The sequence below is a fragment of the Plectropomus leopardus genome, chromosome 1 (genome assembly GCF_026936395.1).
Source record: "Plectropomus leopardus strain MGB_pleo_1.0 chromosome 1, ASM2693639v1, whole genome shotgun sequence".
NCBI lineage: Eukaryota > Metazoa > Chordata > Actinopteri > Perciformes > Serranidae > Plectropomus > Plectropomus leopardus.
The window spans coordinates 15,373,424-15,387,054 of NC_142176.1; the positions used below are offsets into that span (position 1 = coordinate 15,373,424).

The following is a 13,631-nucleotide window of genomic DNA, read 5'->3' on the forward strand; positions in this document are numbered from 1 at the left end:
TTTAAATCACCCATCCTTCTCTTCAGCACCATGGACAGCGAACGTTAAGAGGCTCTTAACAGTCTTGCACGTGCCTCTGCTTCTAAGTGCTGTTTTGGGTATTGTGTGTAAAAATTTAAGAGCTTTCGTAAAAATGCACTCAGAAAAAAAAAAAAACTCTTAACCTTTGAAATCAATCATTATTAGGAAACAGGGACCTGTAAGGTCTTCCCCCCTTGGCAACCACATTTGCTCACATACGACTTGCTCATATATTACTGTCAAGTTTATTTCTCTCTTCACAAAAACTATCATAATGTTGACTAACTGCTGTGTCCCTGATTACCATCCATCTGTTATTATTATTTTCTCCACTCTCATGTTCAACTGATTTTTTTTCTTGTTTTGTTTTGTTTACAAACTTCAGTTCTGCCATTGTGTTAAAGCTTCAGGGATATCTTCAAGTCACAAAGAAACATAAAACATCTCTCTCTGCTGTACTCCATTATAACAAAAAACACTGTTAGACATCAGACTTTCACAACTCCCACACTGTGTATGTTTCCTTAGTTCAGATGAAAGCTAACACCTACGCATAAGCCTAACCACTCTCATGTATTACATAAAGGATAATTAGTAAGTTCACTTTTTTCAACATAAAACAGATAAGGAGGCCAAGATCCAGAGGTTGTTCGGCCATTTTTATGAATCAGATTATCAGTTTAAATGTGACACATGCAGTCTGTTATGAAAATCACACCGGAGTGTTTGGCTAGACAGTGTTTTGGTTTGTGATTTAATGAGGTATGGTGTGCAGATGCTGCCCAGAAAACAAGTAATGAGTTGCCATGAATTTGGCTGAATTTGACTTATGCGCACATTGATAAAGGTTATTGTAGTCACTTACATCACCAAATGTTTTTTTTTTTTTTTGGGGGGGGGGGTAACTCAGAAATCAACTGCCTCAATTATCAAAAAGACATCAAAAATAATGATTACTATCATATGAAGGCAACATAAGAGGGTATGTTCAATAATTTTCAGCCTGGACTTCATTTTCCTATGATTCTGTGTCTAAGTGACTAATTTAAACAACAATTTTTGAAATCGATCCAGTATAAAGCAACATGTTTTCACCGCCGATGTACGTCAAATGAAAGTGCTTGTGTTTGCTACTGACATGCTCACATTTTTATTCTAAGTGTATGAAAGGGATCACTACAGAGAAATACTGTTTTGTTAAAGAGCAAGACCTTTTTTTGTTTAACAAAAACAGCCCCAGAATTACTATCACCAAACCCCCCGACACCATTTAAATTACTCGTAATTTTATCATGGTACAAGTAATTTTATCAACTCTCTCTTTAACCTGAATCTCATGTGAATCCCACTGCTACATCAAGGCAGAGAGAAAAATGAAACATCCTTGATTTTTATTTATTTTTTTTTACCTTGCACAAAAATGAGAAGTGCAGACTTGTAATAATTTAATAAATCATTTAAATTTCGATTTCTTTAGGAGGGTCTCTTGAACAGTCTTAATATGTCAAAAAAAGGCAATGGTAACATTACTGTCAAACCTTGAACAAAGCGCGTGGTACAACCACCCACTGTCAAGGTCCTCCTCTAAAATGTTGGCTTTTTCAATAGTGTTAGAAGATATTTTACACCTCAAGTTAGAACATAATAGTGTCAAATATCTTCATGATACTGTTTGCCTTTGTCAACAGACTGAGTCATAGCGTCACAGTTAGCAGGGCTTTTCAAGTCTGACAGAGACTTACTCAGAACTGGTTAACCTGGGACCACTGAGTTCACAGATTTGAGAACAGCACCAGCAGGTAAGACATCGCTCATACACCAGACATAAAATCATTATCCTGCCAAGCAGCAGGTCAATGATCAAAGACCACTGTTGTCACTGTTAATAGTTTGCTGACAGCCAAACAACACTAACAAAACAGACTGCCGTTGCTTAAGGACAAAAAGGATGCTTTATGTTGGAAATAGTCAAGGTACGCAGTCCTGTTACATGCATGAGAGCTCATGTAGTATGGACTTTTTCTCAGATTTACTTTAAATTTTGCATTTTAGAATTTAAATGATTAGGTTTGATTTTGCTGTGTACTTGATGCAGCTTCACTGAACCAACCAAGACCAATTTTTGTCATTCTATCTACACACCACAGTCTACATACGCACACATTTATTTGCATTTGTAGAGATTTTTTCTTTTTTTAACCTTTCTATCTACACATCATATGTCTAAATACTCATAGATGTATTTGTATTTATAAAGAATAGTCAGAGAGACCATTTATAACATGTGTGCATATCATATATTATTTAATGTGTGATGTAGATTAACTCTGTATACAGTGTCAGGTGCCACCTTGTTGAATCGTTTTAAGAGGTAACTACACTTGTCTGACTCCGACCTTACACTGTTCTAATGTTTTGTTTTGTTTTTCATTATTTGTTTGACTGGTTTTTTTTCCATGCAATTCACTAATATATGTTATTGGACTTATTCCAAGCATATAATATAGTTAAATATACTGTAAGTAATTCAAACCTTCAAATCCTCTAAACTGGCATTTGTAGTGGCTTTTGTACATTTGGTCATGCATTTTATTAGCCCTTACATTTACAGCGAAGCTCTTAAGTGACATGTGCCCAGCTAATTGCATATGTAAATTTAACATATAGCATAAATGTCTAACATGCCATGAAATGTCGTGTGCACGTCAACAGTCCTAGCCAGTAATTACTGATAGTTTAATTACAGCTTTCAACAACTGTAACATAGTTCATTGTTGTTGGCTTCAATCACTTGTCCTGTACACTTTCTGAAATTGCAATGGAATTATAAGCTGTGTTTTCTGAAAGCAATTTTTATATATAGCTACTTTCCATTGGCTGATTTCAATGGATATTAACTCATTTGAAGTTTACCCATCTATCTAATGCATTGGAAGTGTAAATCCCCCCCGACTGTGTCATCTGATCAACATTCATATTGAAAGTACCTACAAAATATTCACTGGCAAGGTTTTCATTTATTTTCACTACATATTCTTTCTGCTCTCAGAGTGAAGAATGAATTGGGTTTAATGGTAAGCTTGTGGCTTGTTAAAAGAGTACTCAACCTTTTTAACACTTCAACTCCACAACATCGCCAGACTCAAGATGGACGGTAAGGAAAAAAAAAAAGGATCAAAACAGATGCAGCAGAACTAGAGATTCACCATTCAGATTCTAAGCACTCTTATTAATTGTCAAAACCATATACTCAAAATAAAACTCAACCACCAACAATTTGACCAAAGTTTTGGATATGTTGTGCTAAAAGCAGCTAATGCAGCCTTGAGCCGCAAACTTAGACAGAGATGCAGGGCACAGAGTTTATAAGCTCATTTCCTTCTAACTCCACAACCCCAGATTTGTTTTCATTTTCAGACTTGTGGTATTCAGTCCGAGCTGACTCTGACTGAAGTGACATTACTGGAGGAAATATATTAGATTTCACATAGTCCTCTCTGGAGCCACAAAAGGCTTCATACGACTATGCTTCACATATGCAGTAGCCCAATACTCATTTACTAAATCAACTAAATCTCTTAGTTAAGGTAAGGGAAAGATAATTGTTTTGTCAAATTTTGATAAAGTTCCTGTTGCCTCATATTGGTCTTCAGTGTCAAAAACATGTGCTTTGTTTTCTCATTATGCATTAGCAATAAAAGAAAAAAAGAAGAAAAGAAACACTGCAAGTATCCAGATTCCAGCCAGAATTTTTAAAAAACATTAACTATTTGAATTGTGTGTGTGAAATAAATTGATCACATCTATTAACCTACATATGACAGCTGCTTTCACAGAGGTGGGATAAACATAAGGCTAAGCTGAACGCTGAAGACCATCGGATGAAACAAGTAGGCTAAATAACAACTTCAGGTTAGGTCCCACTTACATACAATTTAAGCCACACCCACTTTCATTTTTTCCTCCATCCATTCTATGTGCAGATACAGATAATTCATTTGGCTGAACAAATACAAATACAGAAAATAGTGTACTTGCTTATCACTCAAAAGAAGACAAAAATTAGGCTTTTTATCCATTTTTCCTGCTCATGTTAACTTCCCACAAACCAAACTTAAGATGGATTTCTACTCACAACAATACCTGTCAGTTAGCTGTGCTACAACCGCACATGGTTGGGCCATGTGCAGCTCTATTCATTTGTGAAGACAGTGAGTCAGTAGGCCTACACAGAGTGCATCTGCCAACTGTGGGTACATCTGCTAAGTTAGAGTCTGTATGAAATCATACACACACACACACACAGTTTACTCACAGCACTTGTATTTATGTGGTGCTGGCTGCTCCACCCTCAGCAGGCAAGCTTGCATCGACCTTGGGGCAATGCGCTTGATCTTCGCGCACGCTTCACCTCTTAATGATAAAATGAGAAAACTGGGTCGTAGATGTACATTCCCACCAGAAATAGTGGGAAGTTAACATCTTCAGCTGAGCACCAAGACTTCCAACTGGGAAATCATCTCTAAATAAATCAAATGAGTTTCACAAATAGGTGAGGAGCCTATGGGAGGCCCAGGTTTGCTCCTGGGAGGAATGAACAAGTCTGGATGATTAACTGAGAAATGAATGACCTGCTCGTGTATCCACTAGAAACCTACTTGAGCAATCAAATGACTCTAAATTAAATGATATTTGGTACATTGAGTTCTTTATAGAGACTGATGTTTTTCATGACTATTTATCATCTTCGCTCGAGGAGTTTTAGGCATTCCCCAAAGCCAAATCTGAAAACAACATCCATTTCCTTTAACCTGCGCTTTGAGACAAAGTATGTTCAGATTTTGCCGTCCTCCATTCAACCAGGAGAAAATTGAAAAGTCCTATTGCATTTGAAAGAAAAGGCACCATCACAACACATACTACGTTCACCAAGTGAAGATTTTGTAGCTGTTTCAAACATCTAAATTCCTGCAGCTGAGGCCATGGTAGATTTAAGACTTTTAAAGGCTTTTTTTAAAGCCACTCAGGATTAAGTTCAAAACCATTTTTTTACTGACCTAAATTGAAGGATAATTTTATTTTGGTCAAATGTTTATTGTAACATAAAATATGACTTTTTAAGAGTGGAAAACATGAAAGACAATGAACATTTTATGTTATCATAAAGTATCTATTTCCTCTGCCAACAGAAGCAGAGATATCTGGCATTTCTTTGAGAGTGATTTTGTGCTTCTCAAATGCATGTGGGATTGGATTCAAATCATGTCAAGTTTTAGGAAAAACAATTTATTCAATTATTTAACAAAAATAAAATAGATGTTACCACTTATTTTTTAATTTTGCATTGCAACACCAGAATGAAATAATTCCTAAAATCCCGCCTTCTATGTCTGAGCACTTTTAAGAACATTTGAAAGATTGATTTAGTGCAATTTAATATCTATTAAGGCCTTATTTTTGGATTTTAAGCCTTTTAAGACTTTCTCAGGATCTGCAGGGACCCTGAATGGTGCTTTAAGCTCACACAGTTTGCAAAAGAGAGAATAAGAGAGACAGAGAGAGAACCATGCATTTAAAAGAAGCGGTAGTCTGCTATGATATATTATATCATATAGATATATTACAACTCACCAGAGTTGGGGTCGGAGTTGCCGTCTGCTTCAGTCCTCTTATCAGGGGAGGCCTGCTCATAGAAGTCGTCCTGCGCCTGCACCAGAGGGAGAGGTTGTGTGAGGAGGGAGCCACTGCCTACAGGCTCGTGGTCCCCCAGACCGCTGTCACTGCAGCTCTCCTGAGAGCCATCCGGCAGGTGAAACGTGACGCGCCGCTGCGACTAGAACCAAGAGCACAAAACAGAGCCTCTGATGTTAGTGCTCTGCTCTGCCCCCTCAAAAAATTTAACACTATTATTTTACACTTGAGCTGAGCAAGCTCATGCATGCTGCTTGCCACACTGATCAGTACCGCAGTGTGAAATAGGCAGCCTTAAAAGATTGTCTGAACGATGTTAAAATGTATTAAACATTTATAAGTAAGGAAGGCACTGATGAATCGAAGGGTTCATTCCCAGCTCCAGAAGACTGAGAATGACTGTAGAACAAAAAGCCTCTTTTGATTTGGGCCGAGTTATTGATGGGAAGGGGAGTTCACACATGGTAAATACAGTCACGTTTCACTGCACAATGACAACCAATGCCAGCATGCAAATTAAACATCATGCACGGTTACAAAAATTCAGCAAGGTGAAAAGGTGCAAAATTTGCGAGCCATTCATAAATGCATATTGTAATTAATGTCAGGCATAATTAATCAAGGCCACGGAGTTTCTAGATATTGGTGGCAGCATATTATCATGTTTGTGAGGACTGCTGCAGGGACATTTACAGCTCGATTGTTTAATTTGGGTTGTCAGTTTGTTTGCGCTTTGGCAAAGTCAGAGTGGCCCGCAGCGTTAACAGAAGTCGCCCCCCTGGGTGTCCTTCTTCCCACATTCTGCGCTTTCACTGACGAGAGGAATTTCTTAACCCACAAGTGTTCCTAGGACAAGTCGTACAGCTCCTCTGTTGGTGATATGCACACAAACACACTCACAAATGCACGCACACACCATCCTTAAAGCCATCCTGATTGAATTTCCAATTGTTAATTCCGAGTGTCTTTTCCCCTTGCTCTAATGACATTTTCCTCAGGCTTTTTCATAAGTCCAGACACAAGCCTCGAGCTAACCTTTCGTGAGCAAAGAGAGGTCCCTGCCACATACTCGGTGATGACAGACACAGACGAGTTTTACAGTAATTATTGGGAAAAGCAAAGGTCATCCAATCTGCAGTCTAATGCAAATGACCTCATTATATATTTTAGAACTGCTCCAAAAAAAATACAACATTCAATTAACTAAAAAGAGGGAAAAAAGGAAGAAAAAAAGGGGTAGCGAGGGAAGCGGGGGTTGGGGACCCGCAGGCAGACCTAAGAGACTGTGGGTACAAGAAAAAAAAAGAAGCTGGATTCAGATTTAGATGCGTGGTGTTTAATTTTCATGAGGGATGGATGATGTAGACAGACAGACAGACAGATAGACAGCTATAACAACCTTGGAGGAAAATGTCAATTCTTACATGCCCAGTGTTGCAATGACACTGATAATACTCAGCCGACAAAAGGGAGACTGAATTGAAATGACAAGAAAGAATGTTTTATGAAACTCAAGGCTGACAGCTGCATGGATTGTACTGGCCTTGCTTTATATGCCATTTAAAACATTTTGCTCCTTTTTATTAAAGAAAAACGGAAATAAGTTGCGATCAATAGTTGAAATATAATTTGCACATGAATAGCTATCAATCACATTTAGCAGTTGGATGATAGTTGGACAGCTCTCCCTCATACAGACAACACATTGTTTGTGGATTATCAGAAATAATACCTTCCGAAATGCACTGCCAAAAAATTAAAAACAAGATTTGAACAAGGCTTCAGACTTGCAGTCTCTCGCAACAACTGGAAGTGCAGAATCAAGTATAATTAAATCTAAAGGTCTTGTAAAACAATAGGAATCTGGATAAATGTCACGGGTAGTAATTATAAAGAGGCAGATGATCAGATGTGGCATTTCGAATGAAGATGACATAACTGGGGGCTCTCTAATGGGGTTCCCTTCTTTGCTTTGTTTTTTGTGACGGTAAAAGTATACTGATTAGGCAATGTAGCACTTTTATTTTCACATAGGCAGAGGCATGCTATCTCTGTTAATTTACAAACGTTTCATAGAAAAAATGAACCCAGGGAAGCAGAAGGGTAAGGCAAGCCTTAAAGATTTGACATGTTTGGTATATCTGCAGTTAATTAGCAGTGGCTTCATATGTTTTTCTTTCTGCTGATGCCAAAGACGTTGGCCTTAGGCAAGGTAGCCTTCTATTTGTTGGCTGCCCTGAAAGTGTCAAACTAGCAATACTGATACTGGCAGCTTTTCCACGACCCCTCTCCAGAATCAAGGAGACAGCTGTGTATTTTTACATGAAAGTAGTATCCAAAGTGTATATCCAGAATTAGCAAACCTTGAATTAATTAAAGGGATACACTGCCAATTTTTAACCAGCTTTGTATTATAACAACACGGGAAGTATGTGTAAATGACATGGTAGACTTCCCTCTTACGCCCAGATCTCCCTCTCATCTCTCAATTTTTGCTGGCTCTTGGGCTGTTGCTTGAAATACAGACTGTGCCTCTGCATTTTTGTAAGCCTGCCATCAAGGACCGAAAAAGAGCTGATCCAGAGAGAGACCCGACCCCTTCTCTCTCTCCTTCTCAAACTCGGACCAAACTCATACAAAAAATACAGAGCGAGACTCTATTACTGCTTTGCCTGTTTTTAGAAACATATTTATAACTGTTTATCTGTTATACAAGAATTTATGAAAAGCAAATGGGCAACACACTGTTTCCTGTATTGTAAAAAATAAAATAAATGTTAAAAAAAAAAAACAGAGGCTGAAAAAACTGAGACCACACAGCAGTGCTGATCAAATATGAACCAAGATTCTATTATTACATTGCTGATTTATCATCTAAAATGTTTTCAGAAACATGTTTTAGTCCACTTTTGGCTGTGATATTAGATTTGTTAGCAGGAGGTGGGTGCCATAGCATTTACTGTATTGTAAAAATGAAGGTGACAATACCGAGATCAAGCAGTAAAAACTCATAAATGCTGACCAATATGTGAACCGAGACGGCGTTGCTTATTTCTTATCTTAAATGTCTTTGGAAACGTATTTTAGTGCACTGTTTAAGTGTAATTGAAATTGTTTGTTACTAGCCAGCTGCTATGTTGTTTCCTTTTTATTTTCTGTTTATTGGTTTTGTGCAGTGCAGTGCAGTGCAGTGCATTCTAGTAGTTGTAGGTTTTCTACCTCTTGAGCAAAAGAAAATGTCACAGTCCAGATTTCAAAAGTGTTTGTGTCTTCCTACTGCATGGACAGCCTAGTTTCATGAAAAGACTGACTTTCCATCAGTGACACATGAGGGAAATGTGTTATAGCTTTCGATAACCAAAAGATCAGCATGGTGTGAATCCATTAAACTCAGTGAGGTATAAGATCAGGAGTGATGTACAATTCCTGAAGCTGCTGCAAAGGTTTCCTAAAAAGGTTTGTGATCAGTACATGACAGTATCTAGAGTACATGCCCATCAGTATAAAATTAACAAAATAATGTGAATACTCTGATTAATACATGAAGTGAGTGAATACAAAAGGAAACGCAGTAGACAGTATGACGGTGGTAAAATGACTGCTGTTGCTTGAAGCCCAGGGAGAAAGAACAGCAATCTTAATTCTCAATTAATCACAATACACTATGACAAATGTGATATTACAAAATGGTCCTCTCTCATAAACATGACAAGTGCGAGCAATAATTGAAACAATAATAACTTTGTATATGTAATTTCCTTTGATTTTGACTTCTAGGAGAGGAAAAAAAATGGGCTTCATTGATTGGGTTAATGGTTTCTGTGTGTGCTGTCAAACACTGCTGGACTGATGGGACTTTAAAATGAAGTCTTGCTCAGCACCCTGTCGGATTTTATTCAGGGGGTCTCAGCAAAGGAGGAGGTTTAATGTAAGAATTTACTGTACACCTGGATTGTTCCAAGCAACATTTATAATTCATCATTTATAATTTCACTGCATTTCTCAATAAAAAAGTCCAGTTTTAAATCGTATTCGCTGTCTGTGTCACTGTGTGTTCTGTTTGTGTTTGCACATGCGTTTGAAGATATTTGTATTTCTCTGTTGCTTTCACTGTCACTTGAAGTAACATTAGCATAAGACCGGCTTAAACTATCCCTGCTGCCAGTTTACAAGATATTATGGCTTATCGTGCCTGCTAACCCTTATTATCCGCTTGTTTTTATAATTTGCCTGACCAAACACACTCACTTTAACGAACACAAAGCAAATAGCAGCACTTTGCTGCCGGAAGGTTTAAATTCCAGCAAGCCTGCAAATTATTAAGAATAGCGTTTGCCCTTGGGTCTTCATAGAAAGGATACAATATTAAGCAAACTGAGAGTAAAATCTGACAGGAAAAAAAAGCCTTTTTCTTAGCTTACAATAGATAAACCTACAGTATCTGCATACAAAGTCTTCTTCAAAGTTCCATATGGATCAACATACTACATAAAAATTAAAATACTTATAACTACAAGCTGTTGGAAAAGTAGAGAGTTTAAGTATTATAAATTAATTAAATTTTCATTATATTGATCTAAAGCAGAGGTGTTAAACACATAGCCCATGGGCCAGAACTGGCCTAACAAAGGGTCACATTTGGCCTTGTGGATGTCTTTACAATTAATACTTTTTGTGTTTGTATTTAAAGTCATTACACATTATGCAAAATGTTCTAAATCAGCAGCTTCAGCACAAAAGAATCTTTATCAGACTTTCATCTTAAAATATTGGTGGAACCCTATTGCTAAAGCTAAAACTCCAGATCTGGACATCGTTTATGACGCAGTGGATAACTTAACCCTTTAAAACCTAAGCCTGACAAAAATATAAATTTGTTTTAAAAAAAAAAGATAAATTTAAAAATAAAGTTGAAATGAAAATGAATTGAAATGAATTGAAATGACTGGGAAAAAAACATAAAAATGCTGCATAATCTCAAATATTTTATTATGGTAATTATAAATGTAGTTTTTTCCTAGCTGTTTCGTTTCCTCCTAGAAAATTTCCCCTGGGTTTTTGAAAATCATTTTCTAACTCTACTTATTTCTTGCAAATTGTGAAACATCTATTTCCAAGTTGCCCATTGCCTTTTTTTAGGTTTTTGAAAGAAATCACACCGGTTTGCTGGGTTCAAAGGTTTAAATACTTGTGAAAAGCATCTGAAAGCAGAACAAGGGAAGTGATGTCCCTCCAGGTTTCAAAGGGTTAAAGGGAAACTACTGTACTCCCATTTTCAAAATTCCAACTATTCCAAATCCAAAAATTAGGATAGGAATGAGTATATGGGTACATCTTCTGTTTCACAACTGAGAACACTAGAAAAGCTCATTTGAGTATAGAAAAAAAAAACAAATATTCCATAGGTCCACAAAATCCGGCTCCCTTTCATTGTCTATGGATTATGACATCACAAGTTTTAGACTTCTCTGGTTTCTGACTTTGAGTAAGTTGTACTCAAAAATATTGACTAAACTTTTGTAAACCATGGAAATAACATATTAGAATTCAGGCAATGTTCCCCTCTAACATGCTCCCTCAGAGGCTTTTTTAGTTCGCTGTGGTGTTGCCAGCATTAGTGAAAATGAATGGAAAAACGTACATGTAATTACAGTGAGTGACTGACTGAATATGGAAAAACAGACATAATATTGTTGAAATTGCACTTATTTTTTCACCTCAGGCTCTTCATCATCTGTTTCTTGAATGAACGAACATTTTCAGAATGGACTTCTTTATGCTAAATGTAAGGAGACAACTGGACATGTTGTTATTTATAATGGTTTTACTGGCCTGGACCATTTGAGAACAAATTGGGCTGTATGTGTGTTCATAAACTAAAAACTGAGTTTGACACCCATGATCTACAGCTTGCATTTCTATCTTTTTTAAGGAAATATCAAATACATGACCCAAACTAAAGTCGAGGTTAAGTCAGTAAACAGATACATAAATAAAGTCACCCATAACATGAGATACAAAGTGCCTGTTAGCATGATATCACTGAGTATTATGACATGTTTCAGCAATGTGCTGTGCGACTGCAGCACTTCATGTCAACACCTCTGCCGAAGACCACAATCAGTGGGTGAAATATACAGAATCACTGCACAGTTAAGACTCAATCCCGTAGAACACAAAAATAATACAACTTTGGTTTTATGTGACAGAAAACAAATAGGGAGAGGGCTTATGACTCGGAGCACGAGCTCTCTCTCTGTGCCTTCCTGTCTTTCTCCTCCTGAGTGTGGCCATATGGAGCACAGTGTGTAAGTCAAAAACAACTTCTGTGTTGCATTGTTTCCCACATGAACTCAATATAACACTACATTTCTATCAGGCAGACATTTAATGAGAGGAAGCACACACTGAGCAGACGTACACACACACACACAAAATAATGCAACCCCCTCACCCCTACAAATAATCTTATCTAACAGCAGTCTGACACCTGCGGTGAGAGAACACTTCCCACGAGTCCGTTCTCACAATCAGACCACTGAGGGAGATCAGTCAACCAGGAAAACAAAACTCACAGAAAGATCTCTTTCTCTCTCTGCCCTCCTCTCTCACTCTTCCCCCTTTCCTGAGAGACCAAAGGTGCTGTGCCATCTGCTGGCCACATTGGAAAATACTTGTTTTTTTTAATCAATAAAAGGCCACAAATGCGATTGTCTTCTTTCTTTTTTTTTTCTTTTTTTTTTTAACTGATCATGCTGATTGATTTTTTCTTTCTCTATCATTCTCTCTCTGTCTAACACCTCTGCACTGCTATTGTTATACTTTAACACACGCTCAAACAGCAAAATGACTTGAAGCCAAAGAGACTTATTTGATGCCATTAACCCTTAAATAGGATAATGTATGTCCTTTTCTTTATCTTTTCTCATGTTTTTTTTGTTTTTGTTTTTGTTTTTTCAGAAAGTATGTTCCAGTGTCATACTCTATTCCCAGCAGTGTTCATCCACAACCCTGACAAGCTGTAACATTCCATAAAACATCAAATCAAGTGAAACATTAGCAGATGATAGACACTGCCTCCTGTCAACATAACATTCGGATCCCCTTTGGGATAAAATGCATCACAATCTCAGTCAGCCAGGGCTCTATTTTGATGACATAAACACAGTCAAAAACAAGCTTTTCAAACTGCTCAAAAAAGATGAAAGACGCAGAGATAAAAAGAGTTCCCAAACTTGTTTCTGTAAGCAACACTCAAATAAAAAGTGACAAATAAATCACAATCTCCCCCGTCTTTGATTCTGACTCTAATATTGACGTAGTCTGCTCCTGCTGCCTCTCTAGAGTCTAAGTCTGCTGCCTTCTGCTTTTCATCATTAAATCATAGCGCGGCAGTTCTGAGAAACATCTGCATTCTGCCACGTTCACAATGAAGCGCGATCAGTCACTCCCTCGCTTTCCGGTTCACCACAAATACGCACACACGCACACACACCAAGACAAACACAAAGATACATAAATCTAAGTCATATCTGACCCATTTCCTAAATTGCAAGCTTGGAAGAGTGGACATGCCAAGCGTGTGTGTTATGTCTAACAGCAGTGTGCTTTGTGTTAGTCATTTACAGAACACTTGCTTAGCATGTGATTATCAGCACAGTCCATCATTTTGACTCTTTCTGGGCTAAATGATGTTGTGCAAATTTATGGATGCAGTATGCATAGTGCAGAATGCATGTTTATTTATTTATCCTTCAACCATTTATTGTCTAACCCACATAGAAGACACTCAGACATTCTTTCTCGTAAGAAAGCATCAAACCAAGTGTCGTCACCAGACACTCTCACCTGTCATCTTTCACAGATGACGGGCAGTTTCACGTTGCTGTGACAAGTTTCCTCTCGCTAATGTCCTCAGA

The 13,631-nt window shown here is 37.5% G+C and overlaps 1 protein-coding gene across 6 annotated transcripts in view; it reads right to left on the reverse strand.

The window, feature by feature from the left end:
* Positions 1-13,631, reverse strand: part of pcdh9 (protocadherin 9) — a 285,117-nt gene that overhangs the window by 92,171 nt on the left and 179,315 nt on the right. For 3 of the 6 annotated variants that reach the window (XM_088076118.1, XM_088076108.1, XM_088076136.1), the window contains one exon: positions 5,653-5,728. In XM_088076118.1, the coding sequence (XP_087932244.1) occupies positions 5,653-5,728 (76 nt within the window). Of the gene's footprint in view, positions 1-5,652; positions 5,855-13,631 lie in introns of all 6 variants that reach the window. The other 3 variants (XM_088076099.1, XM_088076088.1, XM_088076128.1) reach the window with 1 other exon arrangement.